Source organism: Schistocerca serialis, chromosome 12, assembly GCF_023864345.2.
Source record: "Schistocerca serialis cubense isolate TAMUIC-IGC-003099 chromosome 12, iqSchSeri2.2, whole genome shotgun sequence".
Taxonomy (NCBI): Eukaryota; Metazoa; Arthropoda; class Insecta; order Orthoptera; family Acrididae; genus Schistocerca; species Schistocerca serialis.
In genome coordinates, this window is record NC_064649.1 from 36,829,137 (window position 1) to 36,855,952 (window position 26,816).

General features: G+C 41.0%; 1 protein-coding gene across 1 annotated transcript in view; it reads left to right on the top strand.

The window, feature by feature from the left end:
- Positions 1–26,816, top strand: part of LOC126428401 (ectopic P granules protein 5 homolog) — a 359,767-nt gene that overhangs the window by 167,566 nt on the left and 165,385 nt on the right. Inside the window, exons 20-23 of the mRNA XM_050090322.1 lie at positions 4,533–4,619; positions 8,794–8,964; positions 15,588–15,711; positions 21,030–21,217. Of these exons, the coding sequence (XP_049946279.1) occupies positions 4,533–4,619; positions 8,794–8,964; positions 15,588–15,711; positions 21,030–21,217 (570 nt within the window). The remainder of the gene's footprint in view (positions 1–4,532; positions 4,620–8,793; positions 8,965–15,587; positions 15,712–21,029; positions 21,218–26,816) is intronic.

Below are 26,816 nucleotides of genomic sequence, written 5' to 3' on the forward strand. Positions count from 1 at the left end.
TACTAGTTTGAAATAAAAATAAAACCAGTAGACTTTCTCCAGCAATTTGTTCTTTTGTAATTCACAGACACCAATTTTAAGCTCCTAAGCTTGGTTTACAATGGAGTGAATGGAAGCGAACACGTGTGAATGAGCATTTGTAGAAAATTCACTACCATTTGTTTGTATATGGATTGAATTGTTAATACTAGAGGGAACGGAAGAGAACACGAAGTAGCGAACATTGCCTATGAACGCTGTGTTATTAGGTTTTAGTTTTTGAAGCTAATATTTGGCCTACAGGATACAACTCTACTTCGTTAGAGCCACAATGCGAATACATGTGTAAGGTTTAATGGTCATATTCTTTTTTTCCCCCTAAAACAAAAAAGGTCTATTGGCAAAGCACTCGCTTCATGATCCAGAGAGAGGGAGGTCAAATCTTGTTCAGACCACAACTTTTTCAACAATGATTTGTAACTGAGCATTCACTTCTCACAGCTGTTGGAGTGGCCACGAAAGACATGATACAGATTCCACGTTAAACTGCAGGTCTCCGTTTTCCGATTAGGTAACTGGGGAAGATCAGGTACACATAAGTAGCTGCAGTGGCGTCCTGTTGATAGACCTGCTAGAGGTGTACTGGGTACACCAGACAGAATTCTCCTTTGTTCGTGCTTGTTACCTTGTTTGCTCTGGTGAAAACCTGGCTCAAACTATACAAACATTTTTTTGAATAACTTCATATCAGCAGTTCAGTTCTTGCACATGTAATTGTGATAAAAGTGGCTAGCAGAGAAAATAAAATCATTGCAGTGTTTGACTTCCATCAACGAGGAATTGTAATTTGTTGGAATGAAATGTGCCTTGCAGTACTACATTTTATAACAATTCCTGTAGGCCATTCTTTAAAATAATATTTGAATGTTTTACTTTTTACTATCAGTGAAACAGTTCTTTGTTTATTCTTTGTAGTCATGACAAAAATGTGAAGTGTCTATTGAATGGAAAAAAAAAAAAAACATTTTTCTTGCACCAGTCACACTGGAAAAAGCAAAAATTAATGCAGTCAGACACTTCGCAGTAACTACTAGTTTTATTTAGACAGGACTGGTATGGAGTCAGAAATGGTCCCAGCTGTTGTTCTGCATATTTGGCTGCATACTAGGCATACTTGATAAAATTCGTAAAGTGTGGCGAAGAAAACTGGTAATGCACAAATGACTGGAGCTTAAGAATACTGTTCTGCTGATAAACCTGAAATGAGAGAGAGGTATCAGAAATTATGTTGTGTGATAATTTCCTGAGAAATGCTTTCTGCTGTTGAAAAAACTATTTATCAAGAGGTTGAATCGCACTAGTAGTTCCAGGCGGAATCCACATTACATCTACACATTTTTCGTTGTCCTCCACAAGAACAGAGGTGTCATTATGTCCAGACCATGAATCCAACAAAAGCAATGAATTAGTTTCTGCAGCTGGTAGGGATACGTTTCAAACAAAATGTTGAAAATTATTCTTTCCCATTTTTTTAAATGTTGATATGTCGATTACAAGATTTTTGCAACTAAAAAATCTATTTTTTATTTTTGGTTCTAATTTGCCTTGCAATTCTTGCTGCGGAAAGAGTAAATCACTCGTACTTATCACTGGCATCGTTGTATATGAATGTCTCTTTGCATTTATTGATTAGGCAACCGACTCTGATTGTGCGCGCGCGCACGCACGCCAGTAGGAGTGTACATTTCTACTGCCGCCTGGTGCGCAATGAATTTGGCGATTTTCAGATATTTTTTTAAATACTTGCAGTGTCTCATAGCAGGTAAAATTTTTGACAGTGTGTTTCTTTCATTGTCTTCTTCCTGTGTAAAAAATTTCAAGGTAGGTTTCAACATGTCTTATTGGACCATTTCCTTGTGAGTGCCCTGCTCCTGTTTTCCAACCTTCTCCTCCTAGCCTTCTTTCCTCCCTGTGGGAGCAACTAACGGTTCTGAGAGACAGGCTACTGTTCCTGGTTTGAAATGTGTCTGTCAGAGTTACTGGAATTTCTTATCTTGAGGTTAGTTGCTGGCCAACTGTTCAGTCTCTTTTTAAATTTAAGGTTCTCACAAGTGAATTTTCCTTTTGATGGCGTTGACACTTACTTAGCCACATTGAGAATAGACATAATTAGTATGACAGTTGTTATATTTCTCTGTTGTATTCTTGTTCAAACACAGAGTTGTGGCCATGGAGAACAGTCATTTAATTAACACACACAATAAGTGAACACTGTACTTTATTTAGTGCTGAAAGAACACTTCTCTTTTATAGCTCTCCGGGCTGCTGTGGCTGTAGATGACAGGTGTGGGATTGGCTGCACCCGTAGTCTACAGCACTACAAAAATAACAATTGTCTGTGATACATGAGGTCAATCCCAAAAATTTTTGGGGCATAGAGATACTTGTAATATGATTGTTGGCCACACTATTATGAGTGGTGCTGCCTCCAGTCCCAAATACGCCCACACATGCTTCACTTGCATGCTCAGTCTTGGATAGGCAGCCATTCAAAATAGCGCTCCCATTGAAAACTACTGCCAAGTGTGAAGTCTTCACAGTTATTCAATTTTTGTGTGCAAAAATTATTGAACAAGGTGAAATTCATCGTCAATTGACAGAAGTGTGTGGACAGTTGTGCATGTTGGTGACGCAGTTGGTGAAGAGAGTTTACATCTGGTCATACTGAAACTTACAATGAAAAATGGAGGGGTAGGGCATCCATTTATGATGAGACAATCACGAAGGTTGGGAAACCATATGTAAGGATTGGAGGATCACTCTGGATGCTCTCTGTATTTTAGTTCCTGAAGTTTTCCGAAACACAGATACTATGAAACACTGAAAAAACTCAGAAGGACATTCCAGAACTGGAGAAGAGGACTGTTGAGAAAGGTTCTAAGCATCCTCCATAACAGTGCTCACCCACACATTACCTGTCAAACTGTCAATCTCCTGGAAAACTTTGGTTGGGACGTCATCATCCACCCACCATACAGTCTCGACTTGCACCAAGCGACTACCACCTGTTCCCCAAGAAGAAGGAACATTTGTTTGAATGGTGGTTCTGCACTAACAACGAGGTGAAAGATGAGGCTCAATGCTTCCTGCACAAGATGGCAGTGAGTTGGTATCACAAGGGCGTTGTAAAACTATCACAGCATCTACAAAAATAGATCAACCAGAAAGAGAGTTAGGTAGGAAAAACTACACCTACTTTGAAACTCTGCAATCCACCTTAACAACGTGTGGCAGGGGGTATCCTGTACCACTGCCAGTCATTTCCTTTCCTGTTCCACTCGTGATCCTCATGCGAAGTGTATGTTGGCAGCACTAGAATCATTCTAGTCAGCTTCAAATGCTGATTCTCTAAATTTTCTCAATAGTGTTCCTCAAAAAGAACATCGCCTTTCCTCCGGGGATTCCCAATTGAGTTCACGAAGCATCTCCATAACACTTGTATGTTGTTCAAACGTACCGGTAACAAATCTGGCAGCCCAGTTCTGAATAGCTTCAATGTCTTCCTTCAGTCTGACCTGGTTCGGATCCCAAACACTTGAGCAGTACTCAAGAATAGGTTGCACTAGCATCCAATATGCAGTCTTTACAGATGAACCACACTGTCCATAAATCTTCCCAATAAATGGAAGTCATCAATTCACCTTCCCTACCACAGTTCTCACATGCACATTCCATTTCATATCACTTTGCAACATTACGTACAGAGATTTAAAAGATGTGATTGTGTCAAGCAGGACACTATTAATGCTGTATCCGAACATTACAGGTTTGTTTTCTGTTCTCATCTGCATTAACTTAAATTTTTCCACATTTAGAGCTAGCTGCCATTCATCACACCAACTAGAAATTTTGTCTAGGACATCTTATATTCTCCTACAGTCACTCAACTTTGACACCTTACTGTACACCACAGCATCATCAGCAGACAACTGCAGATTGCTGCCCACCCTGTCCATCAAATCACTTATGTATATAGAGAATTATAATGGCCCTATCACACTTCTGTGGGGCACTCCTGATGATATCCTTGTCTCTGGTGAACTTCCGCAGTGTTCCTTAACCTTTAAAACAATGTAACTATTACAGAAAATAAGCATTTTTGTGTATCTATAAATGTAGAATTTCTTACTTTAGAGATTGCTACCGAGCAGGGTAATGCAGTGGCTAGCACACTGGACTCACATTCGTGAGGACAACAGTTCAAAATTGCGTCCAGACATCCTGATTTAGGTTTTCAGTGGTTTCCTAAATCACTTAAGGCAAATGCTGGAATGGTTCCTTCCATAATTTGAGCTTGTGCTCTGTCTCTAATGACCTCATTTAGGGATTGCCCTCATATGTGCATCCCCACCTCTTGCGACTGGTGCAGATAATCATGGTGCTCAATATGAATGGTGAAGGTAAAGTTTTGTGACTATTTTTTTCACCCCCTATCTGTTGGAGTAATCGTATATTTGTAATGTTGGCATTCCAGCAGTAAAATCTTCTTTCAGAGTGGTGAAGAAGCGGAAGGGGTCTGTACAGGTAGCTAAAGAACTGGAGACAGCTTGCTTGGTGTTTGGTGCGGTGATGGGCGTACAGTGAGTAGTGGCTGCCTTTAAAGTGCCTGGGGAAGTGAGTGCTGTGTTCCGGCTTGGTAGAGGCTGTCAGCCAAGACACACCGGTGCTGTAGTTTCCTGCTGTTGGACTGTTTAGTTTCCATGCTGTGTGTTCGCTGTATCTTAAGTAGATGCCTGTCTTCATCTGCCCATTACTGTACCAGTCTCCATTGTTTTGTGTGTTGCATCAACATTTCTACTAACTTTTGCTGTCTTTATTAATGATGAGTGAAGATTTTTGCATAACACTGTAAAATAGAGTACTCCGTGTGTGCACGCCTCTGATTTCCAGTAAAAGTAGTTACCAGTTTATTAGGAGTCTTCTCCTACTTAGTGAAGGGAGCGACCTGATATACGTAAATTGTCTCAGTCATTCACAGAAATCAGACACTCAAAAATACTGGATAGAATAACAACAACATGAATTAGGATAGATTGCTTCTCACCTTATAGAGAAGGCATTGAGTGGCAGACAGGCAGCTTTAAAAGTACATTTAAAAGTAGTTTAAGGTACATGACAAAGTGCTTCAACAGATTTAGCTCTTTGGTCATCTACCATCCCTAACATGCCCACTGACTGCCCACAAAGAAACACCCCTCTTGTGACTTCAGCAACTGAATCAAGCTCTCGCCACGGTTTCCACCGCCTCTTATCGTATCCTGAAATGAGAAACATCCTCCCCACCCCGGCCACAGTGCTATTTAGCCACCCACTGGACCTACACTGTAACCATATCTGTTCTTATTCCACTCCTGCTCCCAACTCCTTGCCTAACAACTCTTCATCCCTGTAAGAGACCCAGATGCAAGACCTATCCCACACATCCTCCCACTACCACATACTACAGTCCTGTCACAGGCATCTCCTACCCCATAAAAGGAATAGCCATTAGTGCAAGCAGCCATGTGGTCTAAAAATGCAGCTGCAACCACTGTGCAGCATTCTGTGTGGGCATGACAACTAACAAGTTATCCGTCTGCACAAACAGCCACCACAAAACTGTGGCTGAGAGCCAGCTGGACCACACAACTGCCAAGCGTGCCACAAAACACGGCTTGCTTGAGTTCAGTGGTGGCTTCACAGCTCGTGCTATCTGGGTTCTTAGCATCAACACCAGCTTTTCTGAAAAGGACTGGTTGGAACTCACCTCCTTCGTTGCTGTTTCAGTCCTGGTCTCAATCTTTGCTAGTCGCTGCTTCCACCTTTTTCCCTACTCCCACTCAAGCCTCACAGGCGCCTTCTGCCAGCCTCCCCTCTTCCCAACACATGAGTGTAGTCCTCCCCCCCCCCCCCGCCCCCCCCAGCTTTTCTTCCCCTCTCCACCGCATGACTTACAAATGCTGAGACTAGCAGCCTACCATCCTATCCTGCTCTCTCCCACAGACAGCATCACCCCATCTCCCCTCACCTCTGTGCTGCTGTCCCTCCCCTTCCCCACTCCACATCTCTTCTGTACCCCTGCCACCCACACGAGATCACTACTCACTGTAGGCAGACCTCAGTAATCAGACAACAGTTGCCATGAGTGTCAAAGCTGTGCGTATACGAACGTGTGTGTGTGTGTGTGTGTGTGTGTGTGTGTGTGTGTGTGTGTGTGTGTGTGTGTGTGTGTGTGTGTGTTTGTTTTCTAAATCTGCAAAGGATTTGCCCAATAGCGTGGTCTACTTTTAAATGTGTATATCAGCTGCTAAATATCTCGTCCATGTGGTGAGTGGAAATCTATACTAATTCATATTGTTATTCATACAAATCAAGTAGCAGATTTTACCATATTAATATGTTACTAAAACAGTATACAAGGTGTGATCAAAGAGTAATGGGTATTTTTAATTTTGTGGGATTTATACATTGCATTCATGAATAAATAAAGTCATATTGCACGTTCTCAACGGGCTGGTCCTCTTTTTCTCTAAGTACTTACAAACTATGGAGGGCCACCTGCACAAAGTATGCCATGTCATAACCTGTCTCACTCACAGCAATGTAACGCAACATAAGAAGTGTTTGTATGAAGGAGCTAACCAACAGTGACTGGAGAGGAATGTTGTACATTGTTAATGACAGTTGGCTTCAAACTTGGCAGGGATTGCCGCTGTGAGTGAATGCAGATTCGTCACCCCCTCTTTCCAAATAAATATTGTTAAGTTTATTGTGTGTGTTGGAAATTTGGAATGGGGTACTCTGCAAAAATCCCTTGCTCATGGCAGTACATCAAGATGGGCCAAACAACACAGTAACTGCTCAACAGTTGACAGCAGGTGTGTAGTGCTGTAAGACAAGTCATGATCTTGGAATATTTTTAATATTATGTTGTGGGCCTACTCATTCAGGATAGTGTGAACATAAACTAGGATGTGTACTTCAGCATTCTTAGTGTCCACATCTACATCTCCACTGACAAGTCATGGTTCTAGGGGTGTTTCTCATATCCCTTAATTAGGGCCCACTCATTCAGGATAGCGTGAACATGAACCAGGAAGTTTATTTCAACATTCTCGGTGACCATATCTACATCTAAATTGACTAGTCATGTTTTTGGGAGCATTTCATGTACCTTGAATTGGGCCTACTCTTTCAGGACAGTGTGAGCATGAACCAAGATGTTTATTTCAACACTCTGGTGACAATGCATTGCCTTTTCTTCTACATTTTCATTATGACTTTATTATACACAGTCCCACCTTCCGAGATGATAATGCTCACGCCGATGCTCATGCATTCCAGAGTTGTCAAACACTCTGGCATCCTGTCGCACCTTGACCGGTGTGCTAAATCACCCAGCATTATGCCCACAGAAAATGTCTGGGACTATTTGGAACAGTCCTTGAAAATAACAGTCAACCTCTCCAAAGTTTCATTGCTCTCTGTTATCTAATCATTGTTGAGCTGGTGGCTTCAGCATACCTGAATAATTTTGTAAACTCTCTTCTTCAGCTGTTATGAAGGCTAGGCATAGTGTTGCAGAATATTAGTGTGATGTTTCTTGGGTGCCCAGTTTTTTGTTCAGTGCGCTATTCTGTTCTACGAAAAGGCTTACCCTCAATTGCAGACAACAATAAGATGCATGTGAGAAAACTATTAAACCGTTCTGCGGCATTTGACCTCACTATGCGTTTTGTGAGTGTAGATTTTAAGGTGACCGATTAATCGTATTAATTACACTACAAACTAGTCACATATTATTACTAACTAAATTATTTTAACAGAACTTTTAGCGTGTATGTTGATGATGACTACAGTACACACAGAGATATTGATGATGAATTAATGTGCAACTTTAAATGATAGATCATAGAAATATCTGACCCCGTGCCATCTGGATGTTTTCCTCCACCATCAGCTTCTCTGAATTGTGCAGATACCAGTTTCCTGTAACCCACTCTCTGCACGCCCTCCACACAACAATTTCCCCTTTCTTCCTCCTGTAACATCCTCACAAAACAGCCCCGCGACACCTGGCTCTGACAGCTGTGCATCATGTGCATAGCCCGTGTACCTGTCTTCCTCTCTTCCTGCATTCCTAGTCTGCAAACTGGCTGCCTCCCTCAGAGCTGCTGGACACCCACCCAATTCCATCTCCATGCCTCCTGCCCCTATCTCCCTTTATACAGCCCACCTGGTACAGTCCTTACCACAAACCTAGCCCACCTCCCGAACTGCAGCACTAGCCCTGTTTGTCCAGCCGGCAGTATGTAGGGGCGTATGCATGTGTATGCATGTATCTACACATGTGTATTTGATTTCTGTGTGTATTTTGCTCTAGCTCAAAAAGGATTGCTCTGAAGGCATCAAGTTATTTCTTTTACGTGTGCCTGTTTGTGACACGACACTTCTGCTTTACAGTTAGTGGTTGCCTGTAATCTGAAAGAATTTCCATTGACCCATATTGGTAACTTTATGAATTTTAAACACAGTTGTGCTACTGTTTTGAGCAAAAGGTGCTGATGACATCAGTGTTTAACAATTAAAAAAAAAAAAAAAATCTATCCAGTCCAAGAGTTTAAGATTTTGAGACACTGGTACTGAGGTACAATGAACTTAAATGCAGCCAGAAATCTTTATTCTGTACTGTGTGTTGGTGATGCCTCCCACTTGTTTTCTCTTCTAGTGGGCTGTACACACTGTAGTTTCCAGTAGCTCTTCTTTTAATGACAGGGTCCCAGACCGCGGTGGAGTCGGAGACAAGTTCTTTGAGGGGATGGTGAATCTGAACATGCTGAAGAAGCTGAAGAGGCGCCTGCAGGAGACGGAGGAGTTCTACCGCAACCGCAGCCGTGACCCTGGTCTCGAGGAGGAGGCCGTGAAGCTGAACACGAGATGTGCCGAGTAAGTACCCGCCTGAGTTGGGCAAGTGTGGTGTAGCGTTGTACGTAAGAATGTGCAACAGTAAAGATTACTTCCAGCTGTGTGTGTGCCATTCTTGTCATTTAAACTTACAGAAATTGTAGACTGGAAGCTACATACAGAGATGCAAAAATATAAGAGGTCTAGTGTGTACTTTAAAATTGTGAGACCTTATTGTAATTATGGAAATAGGGTTCTGTCTTGAGCAAACACAATTCTGTTTGCTACCACTCATGTTCATCGTATTTTCTGTCAAACGACAGCTAAAAATTTTGCATGATAATATATACAGTTTTGGGATTATGATATATGTATACATAACATCACCAATAAAATTATTACAGTAGCATTGTACACTGATGTTTCTCTTGCTCTCTGTCATTTTCAGTGCAGTTGATAGTTTGCTCCAGATTTTCATCTGCAAATATCAGTATTTGTCAGTGGTATATTGAATATATTTACTGAATTGCTGCTCATCTACACCTACTTTTACATGACTGTGCTGCTATGTTTGCTTAAGTGCCTGGCAGAGGACTCATCAAATCAATTTCACTCTATTTCTCCACTGTCATACCCTCAAAGAGTTCGCAGGAAAAATGAACGCTTAAATCTTTCCTTGCAAACTCTGATTTCTGTTATTTTATTATAATGATCATTTCTCCTGATGTAGGTGCGTATGAACAAAATATATTTGCATTTGGAGGAGAAAGTTGGAGATTAAAATTTCATGAGATCTCACCCCAACAAAAAAGTCTTTGTTTTAATGATTGCCACTGCTATTCAAGTATCATATTCATGACATTCTCTCTCCTATTTTGTGATAGTACAAAATGAGCTGCCCTTCTTTGAACTTCTTCAGTGTCTTCTGTCAGTCCTATCTGCTATGGATACCACACTGCACAGTAGTGCTCCAGAAGAGGGTAACTAAAAGAGCTAATTACAATATTAGACAAATCAGTAGTTTTTGAGACATTTCTCATGGAGAAAATCAGTGGTCTAACTAAAATTCTTTAAAAGTGGATAAAAACAAGTGCCTTTATTATTTCCAAAAAAAAAAAAAAAAAAAAAAAATGCTCATTGAAGGGTCAGTGCTATGACAGTACACCTGACATTCAAGCCAGTGTGATGCACACAATATTCCAATATTCCAAATAAGAACTTTTCTGGCAAATTCGCATGCTTGTATAAATGAGCTTTTGGACCGTACTCAAAAGGAGGGATGTTATGTAGAACATCTCGTAAAGGGACATCCTCCTCTAGTATTACTTTTCCTCAACAGTAGATATCGATACCAGTAATATTTTTTGAATTTAGGGCAGGTCAGTATTATTTCAGCTATTTTTCTGAAAAGTTTCATATAAGTTTATACACAATACGTTATATTTCAAGCTAACATTTATGAAAAGGAATTACTTTTTTTTGCTATTACAATAGATGTGTACTAGCTCTGAATGTACAGTTAAAATTATTTTTTATAGAAACTTTTCAAATTACAAAATATTTGGCACACTTAAAATTTCTTTTATTAATTATACAATATAGTACTGTTTATTATATTTATTTCTGGATTCATTTATGAAGTAATAATCAAACTAATATAAATTCATTTGTCCAGAAAAATTGTAGACCCTTTGGAATATTGTTATTACTACAGAGTGAAGCAGTAGTAAGCATGCCTCTGATGTGACAGGATGTATTTTTGTATTTTAGGTGAACAATGTAATTTCAGCTTTGTTATTGTGAAAATTCAAAAGACAGTGTGATATAGTAAATTGTGACACAATAAAGTAAAAACAAAAATTCTGCAACAACATTCTTCAAAATTATTTAGATCAATTGAATTATAAGAAACTAAAATGTGAGAATTTCAGCTTCAAGAATCAGACCCCTAGACATGAAGAACTGGTGCTAACTGTGTGTGTAAAAAGTTTATTGTAAATCTTACTCTTTCCTAATCTTCTGAAAAGACTTTATGTAAAGAACAGTGGCAACATCAAGGAAGGAGGGATAGATTACAATCTGAAGCATTAAAACCACCATCTTAATTCTAAAGTATTGGTTAAGTGACAATAAATACGCATTAAGTACTTGAGAAAAAGCATTGTTAACCATTAGCTGTTGATTAGAAACATATATGTGTATCGGTTATAGTCATAGACCATCATTACTGGACATCTGTCAATATCAAAATTGAATACATGCAATGTACACAAATATAATAGAAAATGACAGAAATGTGGGTATACCATATGTATATACGTACAATGTGAAAACAAATCAGGCAAAAGGATATTTCTTGTTCCTTATAGGCTCATACAACATCAACGTTATCATAGTGAAAGTCCACAATTTAGTACAGCACTTAAAACAATAGTAACACAGTATTGCAGTGATTAATACCAAAGTGACGAAAAGCATGGAGGATCATATGTATGTGAAACAAGCAAAGACAATCATCTGTAAGGTACCATCACAGATGGTAATGCCTGTGATACATTCAGTGGTGATGATAACATAACTTTGTAACAGAGGAAATGGTCTCAACCGAAAAGAGTTAAGTAGGATATCTCTATTGAATGTCTCCGGTAAGATCATAAACTAGTGACAGAGAAAGTTATCAATGTTGACATTATAACATTGCAAGGAATATATTTTCCTGTGTTACTACCTTATGTCATTGTAACATTGACTTTCTGAAATACCTGTGTGTGACACTTGAACATTTGAATCCAGTAAACGATGATCTGTAGCCTGAGGTCCATATATATACTCAAATGGTTCTTCACAGTGTCATATATTATTATTTCCCTAAGCTAGTGTATTGTGTGAACATGATTATGACTTACAGATTATTTTTAGTATGTCCTGTGAATGTTGCACATATCTCTTCTTTTAATTTGTATGTATATTTAGCCTGACAGGTTTAGTGTGAATGCCTTCATATGTCAGTCACATGTTACATACAAGAGAATTGGCTAAATTGTCTTAGTTAATTAACAACGCTCTACTTGGCATTTAAAGAATTATATGGTTCTTTAATTAATCTCTGTGCAGCATGGTATTATTTATTGTATAAACTTATTATGGCTCAGCTTCCATATACAATACAATCTATTTATCATATGTTTTTAATTGTTTCACTTGGTATTCTGAACATGATTTGTGTATAGTTATGTATTATAGATGCATTTGTTAAAAAATTATTGGGTTTCACAATAGTAAAAACCTACTAATTTTGTAAACAAATATGACCACACATACATAATGTACAGGGCACCAAGTAAAACAATGAAATTCATACTGTAAATACATTGTATTGTGCTTAGAAGCTGAGCCATTAATAAAGCCTAACTTAATACAGCAAATAATGGCACATGGCACAGAGATTAATTCCCATTGTGCTGCCGTTGTTTACAAGCCAGGAATAAAACCAGCCTCAGAACTTTACAGATGGCAATACCTGCGATACATCGACTAGTGATAATAAATGTAACTTTATAACAGAGAAGTACTGTCTCAACTCCAAAGAGCTAAGTGAGATGTCTCTGTTTGAAATCTTTGGTAAGATAATTTGAGGTCTAGTGACAGTGAAAGTTATCACTGTTGACATTATAAAATATGAAGAAAATGAACTTGATAATATTTATATAATGTACCCTCCAGCATGAACCATACAGATGCAGTTCACAGTGGAGGATACGTTATGCACTTATAACTTTCAGTCACTGATATAGGCTAGTGTTGCTGCCTCCGGATCACAGGGTCTCAGGTTCGATTTCCGGCTGGGTTGGGGTTTTCTCTGCCCGAGGACTGGGTGTTTGTGTTGTCCTCATCATTTCATCATCAGTATCATCATCATCATCATCATTTGTGACAGTGGCTAGATTGGACTGCGAAAAAAATTGGACTGTGTAAAAATTGGGACTTAGTACAGGTGGTGATGACCGTGCAGCTGAGCACCCCACAAACCAATCATCATCATCATTGTCATTGTCACTGTCACTGATTCTTGTATTATCTTACCGAGCAAGGTGGTGCAGTTCCCAGTTGTTAGCACACTGAACATGCATTTAGGATGACAGTTCAAACTCACATCCAGCCATCGAGATTGAGGTTTTCCATGATTTCCCTAAATCATTCCAGGCAAATGCCAGAATAGTCTGTTTGAATGGGCATGGGCGATTGCCTTACCCATCCTTGAGACAATCCGAGCTTGTGCTCCGTCTCTAATGCCCTCGATATCAACAAGACATTAAACCCAATCTTTCTTCCTTCCTTTGGATTATCTTACCAAAGATGTTCAAGAGAAATATCCCACTTAACTCTTTGGAGCTGAGACAATATTTCTCTGTTATAAAGCTACATTATTACTACTAGTGGATGTATCAGAGGCATTACCTATTGTGACAGTACCTTACAGATGAATGTCTTTGTTTGTTTCATGTATATATGTTCCCCCATTCTTTTCATCACTTCGGTATTGATTACTGTGATACTATGTTACTACTTTAAGTGCTGTATCTGACTACTGATTTTGGACTTTCACTATGATAACGTTGTTGTAAGAGCCTATATAAGGAACATAAGATATGCATTCACTTGATATGTTTTCATCTTGTAAATACATATACGTAGAGTGTACCAACATTTTTTTCATGTTATATTATTTTCATGTATATTGCATGAATTCAGTTTTGATGTTCACAGACGTGTTGTGATGATTGTCTATGGCTGAAACTCGTAGATACAGAGGTTAATAATAAATACTGATGGTTAATTATGCATTTTCTCAACCATCTTACCTGTTCTCTATTTTTTATAAATCCAGTCTTGAAATTGTTTGGACTGATAGGTCATGTAAACGTAGGTATACACTGTGCAAGGACATAGTTCCCATGTCATGAGAACAGATTCTGACTCCCACTGTAAACACACAAGCAGCTACCGCTATCAGTTCCTTTCAGCAGGACACATTTGAGATGTCTCCCAAAACTAAGGTCTGTTTGGTCATAAATAAATAAGATTATAAGAAAAGATTTTTATTGACAGTAATATTTTACTACATATCTACTTTCGTTAACCCCTCTGCATAGAAGTCTGCTACCTGTGAACTGAACCAGTCAGTAAGCCCAGCCTTGAGTTCATTTTCACTTTTGAAATTGTTGCCATCCAACCACTTTTTCAGATGCAAGAAGAGAAAATAGTCATTTGGTGCAAGGTTGAGACTGTACAGGAGGTGATAAAAAAATACCCAATGAAAATCTTGAAACTTCTTGGTTTTGGCAGCGATATGAGGGTATGCACTGTCGTGAAGGAGGATAATGCCGGATGACAGTTTCCTGCTGCATCAATTCCGGATGTCACATCTCAGTTTGCTTAGTGTTTCACTGTATGTGTCAGCTGTAATTGTTGATCCTGCTCCATGAAACCAATCAAAAGGATGCTCTTCTTGCAGTTGCGATTAATGACTACCAATCAGCCATAGAACGGAATGATGACAATGAAAATTTGTGCCGGATGAGGACTCGAACCCGAATTTCCTACTTATCACAATAAGCGGGAAATACGGGTTCGAGTCCACATTCAGCACAAATTTTCATTGTTGTCATTCCGTTCTACAGGCAATGGTAGTCATTATTTGCAATAGCGACTTCAGATGACGTGTTTAGTAAAGGCTGTGGTTGCCGCAGTGCATCGCCATCAGAATAACACCGGCACTGCAATATTGTATAAACTTTTTGAGTTTGGGTGAACTTAAATGGTACCAATGTATTGACTTGTTTCAGCTCTGCATTGGTTTACAGATATCCACGTCTTGTCACCTGAAACAATGTGAACCCACATTGCACACAGTTTGTGATATCCAAACTGTTGAGTGACTGTTCTCGAAATCGAGGTTCAAGCAATATTTTGGAATTCATTAGCCTGACCGCTAACTGTAAGTTGCTGATACTTTGAAGTTTTGGTTCATTTGATCAACAATGTTGTCGGTTTGAATACTGAACCTGCCACTCTGCTGTTCATCAAGAACATACGTGCGACCATTCTGAAATTCTGGATGTCATTTTCAGACTTGTTTGTCTCTCATCATTTTGAGTCCATGCACTTGACATAACTCACGACAGATTTCAGCAGCTGAAGATCTTTTTGCCAGCGAAAATCTAAACACACCATGCAGTTCACATTTGGTGGGTTCTCCGATTTTCTTGGATATTGCGATCTGCTCTCACTGGCAGGCAGACGACAACGGATCTTTTTGCTAGCGAAAATCTAATCACACCATGCAATTGACATTTGCTGGGCTCTACGATTTTCTTGGATATTGTGATCTGCTCTCACCAGCAGGCACACGACAACTGAATCGAACCAATGGTGCAGTAGTTTACTAAAAAGAGCTGGCAGACAGCACAAACTTCATTCAGGCCTACCATCAGTTAAATATTGGTCACTGGACCTTAGTTTTAGAGTATGCCTTATAATTCTGGATGATCATCTTGAGGTATGAAAATTGAAAATTGTGCTGTTACATGTTTGTTTCTCCACAAATGAATGGCCAGTAAAATTTGTTGAAAGTAGAGCTGTTGACAGTGGGGCATCGGTTGCAGCCTGATGCGGACATTCGCGCTATGGCTGGAGGAGCCTCGCCTCCACGAGCCAAGCCTGTTCCTCCCGGCGCTGCCCCCGCAGTACGACTCGCAGAAGCTCGCTCTGGTACTGCAAGGTGACAGGGTAAGCAGCATTTCTCATTTCTGTTACTTTCACTCACTGGTGTGGTAACATTCCCACCACAATTGCCACATTATGTTGTTCCTCTTTTCATATTCCACTTTATCGAGTCCTTTATGAAACAATCGATCAAGTCTCTAATTTGCTATGTTACAATTACTTACTTGGCATTTATCAAGAATTACTCACCCAGTGCGAAGTTTCGATCAAATGGAAAAAAGTGCACGCTACTCCTGTGCCTACCAAATTGCAGAGCAGTATATTTAACACCAGTTTTCTTCAGAGTTCTTGAGCTTATTCTAAGCTTGAAAGTAATAAATTTACTTGACAGTGAAAAGCTCCTGTTAATAAATCAAGACAAGTTTAGAAAGCATCCCTTGTTCAAAACTCAGCTTGCCGTTTTGTCACTCAATATCCTGCAGACTGTGGATGAAGGACAACAAGTTGATTCCGTATTCCCAGATTCCAGGAAAGCATTTGCTACAGTGCTACAATGCAGACTGTTAGCGATGGTCTGATAACGCAGAATAGATTCTCAGATATGTGGACCGAGTGAGGTGGCACAGTGGTTAGCACACTGGACTCAGGAGGATGACAGTTCAAACCTGCATCTGGCCATCCTGATTTAAGTTTTCCGTGATTTCCCTAAATCACTTCAGGGAAATTCCGTGGTGGTTCCCTTGAAAGGGCATGGCCATCTTCCTTCTCCATCCTTCCCTAAGCTGATGGGACCAATGACCTCGCTGTTTGGTCCACTCTCCACAAATCAATCAACCAATCAATCAGATATGTGAGTTGCTTGAATACTTTTTAATTAATAGAAACTAGTATGATGTCTTTGTTGGCAAGTGTTCACCAGAAACATAGCTATCACAGGAAGTGCCTGAGGAAACTATGATAGGATGACTCTTGTTCTCTGTATATATAAATGATCTGACAAACATGGTGAGCAACAGTCATCGACTGTATGGTGGTGATGGTGTGTAGTAGACGGAAGCATGTTGTCATTGAGTGACTGTGGGTGGATATAGGGTGCCTTGACCAGAGTTCATATTTGGTGCAATGAAGGCAGCTTGTGCTAAGTGTGGAGAAATGTAAGTTAATGCAGATGAGTAGGAGAAACAATCATCTAATGTTCAAGTACACTATTAGTGGTTCTCTGCTTGATACAGTCATATTGATTAAATATCTGTATGTAACATTGCAAGCAACATGAAATGGAACAGGCACAACGAGGTAATTGGTCAACTTCAATTTATTGGAAGAATTCTAAGAAAGTCTAGCTGACCTGTAAAAGAGACTGCATACAGAATACTTCTGTGGTCCATTCTTGGGTATGGCTTGACTATTTGGGACCCCCACCAGGTCAAATTGCAGGAACACATTGAAGCAGTTCAGAGGCATGCTGCTAGATTTGTTACCAGTAGGTCTGACCAGCATGCAAGTATTATGGGAGTCTCCAAGAGATGGAGTGGAAATTCATGGAGGAAAGAAAACATTCTTTTGTGAAACACTGTTGAGAAGATATAGAGCATTCCCATTTATGACTAACTGCAGAAACATTGTACTGCCACCGACATACACCTTGTGTAATGACCACAAAAACAAGGTAAGATAAGTCACAGCTTGTACAAAATCATATAGATAGTTGTTTGCAAGTAGAACAGAAAAGCAATTGGCTAGAGCAGTGATAAAAGTTACTCCCCACCATGCACCATATGAGCTTGCGGAGTATGTATGCAGCTGTAGCTGAAGGTGTAGAAATACTTTTCATTAGGATTGGGCAGCAATGCGGAGAGTGAAGGCTGTCATTAATAATAATCTGTTATGGGTGACAAACTTTTCTTTTATTTTTTCACAATTGTTGCTTGAACATCAGTAATGGAAATATATAATCTCTGAATATCGCCCGTCTGCTACAATTTCCAACAAACTTTTGCTCTCTGGAACTTCAGCTTGGCCATATTTTCTGTTGTAAGTAATTAATATAAAACTGAACATGCCATATGAGTCAATGATTAGGTCCAATACGCCGCAACTCATGTGCTGATGCTCCTGCATTTCAGCTCCCTACAAACGAGCTATTTGCAACTGCAGTGTTGAATCGGACTCCAGTTTGTGGTGATCAGATTGATGACCAATTCCTGGAATCATGGTGTGTGGAGCTACGTTATATGACAACAGGATTGATTTGATAATTTTTGAAGGGAGGCTGAATGATCGCCGCTACGTGATGAAGATTGGTAACTCTTGTTATCAAATTATTCATAACCAGTGTACCAAATGGCATATTCCAGCAGGATATTGCAAGACCCCACATTGCCATTCTCACCACAAATGCCTTAGGAAGTGTCCAGATCCTTGACTTGGTGGAATAGAAGACGCGTGTGGTGCTGGGGTGGGAGGAGGGAAGTGGATAGGAGGGTGGAGGACAGGGATTAGTGAAGTTCGAGGCTAGGGGGTTACGTGACTGTAGGACATGTTTGTAGGCAGCGTTCCCTCCTGTGCAGTTCAGAAAGGCTGGCGTTGCTAGAAAGGATCCATATGGTGCAGGGTATAAAGCAGTCATTGAGTCATTGAAGTGAAGCAACTCATGTTGAGCAGCGTGTTGAGCAGCTGACTGGTCCAGCTGTCTCTGTCTACGACAGACAGCTTGTTAGTTGTCATGTCCACGTACAAAGTAGCACAGTGCCTGCAAATTAGTTTGTAGATCACACAACTTCTTTCACTGGTAGCCCTGCCTTTGATGGGATTGGAGATGCCTGTGACAGGACTGGTGTATGTGGTGGTGAGAGGATGTATGGAACAGGTCCTTCATCTAGATCTGTTGTGGGGATATGAACAGTAAGGTAGGCTGTTGGGAGCAGCTGTATAGTAAGGATGGACGAGGATACTGCATAGGTTCGGTTGGAGGTGGAGTACCATTATGGGAAGGGTTGATAGGGAACTGGGCATGATATTTGTCATTTCATGGCATGACGAGAGGTAGTCGAAGCTGTGTCAGAGAATGTGATGCAGTTGCTCCAGTCATGGGTGGTATGGAGTGATGAGAGGAGTCATCCTTTGGTATTGCGTTATGAGATCAGTGCTCCTTTGCGGTCAGACAGCGGATATGTGGTTGTTGGTAGGTGACTGGATAGACAAGGCGGGGAAGATTTGTTTCTGGGCTAGGTTAGAAGGATAATTTTTGTCTGTGAAGGCCATATTTGGACAGGGACTGCTTGTCACTATATCTGTGATGACCGTGGGTGGCTACACTTATGTAAGGGACTTCTTGGTATGGAATGGGAGGCATCTGTTGAAATGGAGGTAAGCTTGATGTTGATGGAGTTACTGATGTAGCCATCCTTGAGGTTGAGGTCAGTGTCAAGGAAGGTGGGATGTTATGTTGAGGTGGACTAACTGAAGAAAGTGGGGAGAAGGTGTTGAGGCTCTGGAGGTATGTGGAGGGGGTGTCTTCACCCTTGTTCCAGATCATGAAGATGTAAGTTTGCTATTCTCGGTGGTTAGGAAGGATTTCTCCACATGGCCCACAAATAGATTGGCATAGGATGGTGCCATACGGGTGTCTCAGCCTTCACTTGTCCCTGTCGTCCACCTACCTATCTCCTTTCCTGCTCCCACTCCAACACTAAACATATTCCACCCACTCGTCTATTACTCTTTCCCCCTTCTCTTTCTATACCTCTCCTTCCCCCGCCCCCCTTCCCCTCCCCTTTGCAATCACAGTCTGCAGTTGGTCCTGCAGTCAGAGACAGTAGCTTTGTGTGTGTGTGTGTGTGTGTGTGTGTGTGTGTGTGTGTGTGTGTGTGGCGCGCGCATATGCGTGCGTGTGTTTGCATTGTGTTGCATTGTGTGCGTGCATGCATGTGTGTGTGTTCGCTGCGCATGTGACTTGAGCTTGTGTGGATGTTTCTGTTTTCTGTTTTGAAATGAGGACTCTTTTGTCCAAAAGATTAAATGTTTAGTTATCTTTTCATTGTGCCTTTGGCTCAGTACATCATCTGTGTGGTGAGTAGCAGTCTGTCCTTTTCATATTGTTGTCTTCTCATAATGCAGGTTCAGATGATAGCTGCATGTAGAAGAAAGGGTCAATTAATTGCACTTGTAGAAATGAACTCTGAAATGATAAGTTAGAAATCAATAATTACTTCAGCATTATCTGAGAGTATTATTATCAATCAACTTATTCTTCTTTGAATTGGCATTGTTACATGAGTTAAGGCAGTGTTAGGGATACTTGTTGGCAAGATGCTCTTCTTGATGACAACTCCCAGCCCCCCCCCCCCCCCCCCCCCACCTCCCACCACCCCTGAATGGAACGAAATCTATGTACTCCATCGGTCAGTGTCCAGAGTAAATCCATGTTCAAGTGTGAGAATGTTTTCTAAATGTTTTCGTAGCATTTATCTGAGGTGGAATGTGGGTGCCAGTCTGCTGATTACCTAATTGGAAAAGGGAAATTGCCTAAAAGTCACATCCAGCCTTATGGGCTCACCAATGTTTATTGTTTATCCGCAGGACAGACTCAATCTGGGATGGGCGCACATAACCATATGTTGGAAATGGCATCTTAATGTGTTCGCCTATCTGGGCAAGTAGAATATTTTCGGTGAATGTATTTAATATTTTCATTTATGTGATGTTCCATTAATTTCAAATTCAGGGATGTAAGATATTTGATGTTCTTGAAATAAAATACAGGTTTTTCACATATATTTTTCACTTACTAAGATTGATGTTATTGTCTCTAATATACACAGTTAAATTCCTCTCTGTTGAATACAATGTAAATATTCTCAGTGTGAAAAATATTCTCAGCATGAATCAGACCACTTCCACCTCCAACCAACTGGTAAAGTATTGTAAGCAATTTTGTCACATCAATTACAGGTTGAATTACAGAGCTTTTAATTTCAATTACTATTTAATTATTATAACAAAGCACAGTGAGTTGTTGACAATGTGCATCACATCTCCTCATGGCCTCTGGTCTTCGCAAAAAAAAAAAAAAATGTGTGAATATTTGCAAATAAATCTTACTTCACTCAGACAGGAAAGACATCAGTGGTACGACATACTCCATTCTTGGTCTACTGCCCGTTGTAGTCTGAGATTGGGTAGTGCTATATTAGGCCATACAAGTAACTAAAGAATGGAAGATGGTTGAAGGAATGTTACATATGATGCCAAGTGTGAACACACAGTGCTATTTTGTTGCAGTGTTCATATAAGAGATATTTACTACTGGCCTAACAGCCACTGTAAATACCGCTTGGGACAGTCTGTGTGGATAGTGTAGCAGTACCTTTTGTTAACAGCATCCCTGGCTGGAGTACCTGGACTACGAGGCAGTGCGCACCGCCCAGCAAAATGCAGTGAGAGAGTGGCAGGCACTGCGCTTTCGCTGTACAGACAAGGAGTCGGACGGATCCTCCAAACCCCGGCTGGCGCGTGCCAGCTCTGAGCCGGAAGACGCCAAGGACCCGGCACACCGGATTGTCAGCAGGCAAGTGGAGGAGTGCAAAATGTAAACTTTCACCCAGAAATGTAACGTATATTAAAACACTCCAGGCTGTTACGCCATGGCCATATGAATTTCTTGGTAACACCCAATAATACAACCTCATCTGCAGAGGACACCTTCAAGGAAAGCTGTAGCTTCTATGAAGGCTCACTTTGACACCTGAATTAAGTAAGATTTCATTTCTGCACATTCTCACATAGGGACATGATATCAAATGTTTTCAAAAGTTGGGCACAATTGGCTTTTCTTGGTCACTACTGTCTGATATTGCTGTTGCTCCACGATGGAAGAATCTTACACATCTTCTTCAGCACCAGAGTACCTCTTCATCACTGAAATCACCACCCTTGGCAAAAGTGTGATGTTAGCGGATAGAGTAACGAAAGTCTATGAACTGGAGCTACTTGATGCTGAACTAGAATGTGTCACCAATAAATTACTGTAGTATTGGTATTTGTCTTCACAGTTGATGAAGACGGCTTCAAGTCTGCTGATTAGTTTGAGTGTCGGGGAAGGTATTGCAGTTGTTATAATCAAATACCCATTGATGTAAGTGAAAGAATTTCTGCTGGCTTGAGATGTCTGTATACCCTCAGAGCTTTGTTCCACGTTAACCCCATATAACATGCTATGGAAATGCGATTGGCAATGCTGTTACAGGCTCCATTGTCCTTTATGGTTCAGAAAGCCGGGTGCTAACTGAAAGGGAGATGCAAAAGCTGTTCCTTAAAGATTATGGCAGCACTTGATGCTGTTGGGATAATGTTATAAAGGAAGCTGTTGAGATTAAATTAGCAAGTGGTCTTATAAGTAGAGTTTTTGCTTAAATTCTGCTTGGAATCCTGCTCTTTCTCTGGTCAAACAACTGATAACTGAGGAACAATGTTAGTACTACTTCTTCACCTCTTGGTAATTCACAACTGATAACATCTGATGTTGATCTTCTCTGGTTATGTGGTGATGCTAGTCACGAGAAATTAGGGCTCATATGGAAATACATTGACAGACAGTTATTCCCTCATTCCTTTCTTGAGTGGAATAGGAAAGGGAGGGAATGATACGTATTGGTGCAAGGTACTCTCCATGATGCACCTTACGTTACTTTCAGAGTTTGTATCATGGAGTTTTTGTTTTTCGTAAAGAATCTTTATTTATTTATGAATGTCAACTTCGCCCCCTTCAAAGTGACCTCACACCTCTGGAACTTGCTTTTCATTATGGTGTTCAGCTCCTTCAGCAATTATGTTTTTATCTCATCAGTGGTTGCAAAATGACACACTTTCATGGCCCTTGTCAGTCTTGGGAATAGAAAGAAATCACAGGGGGCCATGTCGGGCGAATACTGTGCCTTAGGCAACATAAAGGTTTTGTTTCTCTCCAAGGAATCATGAACAAGCATTCAGGTGTGAAGTAGTGTTATTGTGATGCAGTTTTGGTGAGTGATTTTGTCAGGGTTCTGGTGGTTTTCTGTGGATTGCTCCATGCAAACAGTGTATAACTTCCAGATAGTATTACTTATTAAGACAGGAACTCATGATGCACTATCCAATTGTAATAAAAGAAAATTGTGAGAAGAACCTTCACATGTCATCGAACATGTTGAATTTTTTTTCCAAGTGGATGATTTCTTGATGCATTAAGATGTGTCCTAACAGCTGATATATACTTTTCGGTAACTTCTGCCATATATATCTTTTCTCCTCATATTGATTCAGTACCTCCTCTTTAATTATTAGCTCTATTCATGGATTTCAATCACCAACTTGCTCCTTCAAATGCAAAAATATTTTGTTGGCACCTACCTTATTAGGGAGAAATGATCATAGTAATAAAACTAGAGAAATCAGAGCTCACACAGAAAGATTTAAGTGTTTTCTGAGAGTGGAACAGCAGAGAAATAGAATGAAGGTGATTTGATGAACCCTCTTCCTGGCATTTAATTATATATTGTAGTAGTCATGTGGAAAAACAACATGTGATCAAAAAATATGGTGAATGAATTTTTCTAGCAGGAATTACTAATGCTACAACCATTTGATTTGTCCAATAGACTGATCCATTGAGATAGGCAGTGTCAAGGTGGAGCACGTTGTGATGTGTCAGTCAGCATTCAGGGATGCTAGAGTGATGCTTTGTTTATCATATCTGTCACCCATCATGGATTCTGAACAAAGCATGAACATTTAATTCTCTTTGAAGCTGCAAAAAAGTGCCAAAGAAACTCATGAAAAGTAGAAATTGGCATATGGCGATATTGCTGTAACTCTTAGGACTGTTTACAAGCAGTATGAGAGACTTAAAAGCAGATATGAATCATTAGAAGATGAGCACCGTTTGGGACATGCATTAATCTCAAAACCAGAAGAAAATGTGTAAAAAGTGGCAAAAATTGTTTGTTCAAACAGGTGAATAACTATTAGAGAGATTACCAGAGAGTTTAGCATCTCATGTGGATCCAAGCAAATAATTTTAACTGATAATTTCCAAATGACGTGTGGGAGTACGATAATTTCCAAATGAGTTGTGTGAGTACAAAGTTTTTTCCCCAGACTTTTGAGTGACAAGCAGAAGGAAAATTGTGTGTTAGTTGACAAAAAGTTGAAGGAAGGTCTTCATTCAGACCCGCGCTTCATGTCCAACATTGTAACTCAAGATGAAACTTCGGTCTTCGGGTGTGACTCAGAGATGAAAATTCAGCGTTCCAAAGGGAAAACCAGAAATATGCTCACCCTAAAATGGATATGAAAGTATTGCTCTACCCCCCCCCCTTCCCCCCCTGCAATAATGAGGGCATAGCATGATCGGAGTTTGTTCGAAGGGCGACAAATGTAAATGTTGAATTTTACAGGGGTGTACTGCAACATTTGCGAAATGATGTACAAAGAGTGAGACCAGAAAAATGGGCCAAAGGCTTCATTCTTCATCATGACAATGCGCCATGTCACACCTCGCTTTTGATTCACAGGTTTTTGGATGGAAAAAGTGTTCCTACCTGTCCAGATCTGCCTTACTCACCAGATTTAGCACCATGTGACTTCTGTCTCTTCCCAACACTTAAAACTCCGTTCCTGACACTAAGAGGACCACGACAGAGCAGCTGAATGCCCTTCCAAAAGAAGCCTTCCAGAAATGCTCCCAGTCTTGGATTCAATATTGGGATAAGTGCATTGCCAGCCAAGGACAGTACATTGAAGGAGGTCAAATCAATTTTCATGTAAGCTTATTACTTCACTTGTAATAAAATTATTCACCATATTTTTTTGTTGCAGCTCATAGAAGTACACACTTACTCTTCTGCATTCTGCTGTATAACCACATTCCAAAATATTCTGTTTCTTTATGTTTCAACTACAAACATTATTTATGAAAATATGTTACACTGATGAGCGAAAACATTATGACAATTGTCTGTTGTGAAACTGAATGTCGCCAGGTGGTGTCATGTACACGTAATGCCGTAAAGAAAGTATGTAAGTGAAGTAGAGACAAATGAGGAAGCATTCTAGGGTCAGTACAGGTAGCAAGAGGGGAAATCCTCTGACATTAGCATATTTGAGAAAGGGCAGATTGTTAGGGCTGAGAGCCTGGGAATGAGCATCTCAGCAGTGGTGCAACCAGCTGGCTGTTTGGATGCTAGTACTGTAAGTACCTATGGAAAGTGGTGAAGCAGGTAAGCTGTGATCGGTGGCAGACTTGGTGACAGACTACAATGCTGGTGCAGGCACAAGTATTTTGGAGCACATCATTCAGTGCACACTGTTGAACATGGCGTGTCACAATTGTAGTCTGTTCAGTGAGACTGCCGAGTGGGGAACTCGGTGGTGAGTCGACGAGAGTAAGACAGTGAGGAGGTTTTTACCCAGGAGAAACTGACAAGAATTTTGAGGTGGCATACGAGAGCACTAGGAACAAGAAGAAGATGACAGAGCAGCAGATACTTGAACAGATGGCGAGCTGCAACAGTGCTGTGCTGCAGGTCGTGGTACACAGCAACCGAGAAATCACTGTGTACAGTGCAGGAGAGATGGGAATGAACTGCTGGGAAAAGATGATAAGGCATTGTCCAATGAGGGGTCGTGACTGGAAGACTGAAATGCCTCTGGCCATGTCATCCACGTCAACAGAAAGGGATGGCAGAGGGCTGTGATGAGGGAGGAGATGGTCCAGAAATTGAAGCACAAGTATGAGGTACACACCCTGATGATCTCTTTCTGGAATGAAAATGACTGGAAGGTGGTCAAACAGATGTTAGCCATTTATGTTTTCACTGAGGAATTGTGGACTGTACGTGAGTGGGGGAGGAGGGGAGGGGGACGGTAAAAGTTGTTATCAGAGGGTTTCCGTGTATGGTGGACATCGCAGTTGTCACCACTGAAGCGGGAAGACATCGCAGTAGTCATCACTGAAGCGGGAAGAGTGGGTTGCTAAGGTGACATCTCACTGTGGCATGTTTGATCAGATGAGCATGACATTGTTGTTATTCATGGTGTCGTGCTGGCACAAGAAGAATACCGACATATTTCTAGTGAAAGAATTTCTAGACGTGACTGTGTCAGCTCAACTGATGCCACCAGATTTTGACAACTCTCCCCAGTGTTTCAACTGCCAGTAGTGTGGGCACGTGGTCGAGTGCTGGAACAGGAATCCCATTTGTGTGAAATGTACAGGATGGCATGCCTCATGTGACTGCAAGCGGGAGAAGATGGCACAACCACAGTGCTCCAAATATAGTGGCAAGCATGTGACCAGCTGGAAGAGGTGCAGATTCTTCATGGAGATACACCAGGGCCAGCTGGAAACACACACAAAGAAGCTGACCCCGAGAGGGCAGCAGAAATATTAAGAAGAAGCGAGCAGCACGGCAGAATCTGACCGTTGGAATCGTGGCATGCAGTGGAAGCAGATGCCGACCGGTAGAATTTGTGGCAGTGCACCACTGCTCAGTGAGAGTGCGTGTAGTGCACTGTCGGCCACAGACTGCCATTCGTGCTGCTATGACTCCAAGGAGGGGGACCAGAGTTGCAGCATGCCAAGGCAGCACGGAAGCACGCCATGACAGCGCTTGAAGCACATTGTGACAGCACTGAAGCACATTGAGACGGTGTGGAAGAATATTGTAACAGCATGAAGCATGTCATTGCAGCACAAAAGCACACCATAGAACCACGACGTGGCAGTGTGGAATAAAATCGTGACAGCGCAGGAGCATGTCGCGACAGCGCAGAAGCACATTGTGACCATTGCAGCACAACTGCAGGGCAGAATGTGGAAGCATGTTGCACCAGTGCGGAAGCATCTTGTGACAGCGGAGAAGCACATTGTGACAGTGTGGAAGCACATTGCAGAAGCATGTCGCAACAGTGTGGAAGTACACGATGACACTGCAGAAGAAAATTGTGGAAGCAAGTTCCGACAGTGCAGAAGCGCATCAGACAGTGCGGAAATGTACCGGACAGGGTGAAAATGCATCACGACAAAGTGGCACAATGCCATGTCAGTGTGGCAATGATTTCACCCAGTTGAGAAGAAACCAGGGCACCTGGCAAAAGGCAATACTACCACGTCCAGTTCAGTCACTGGA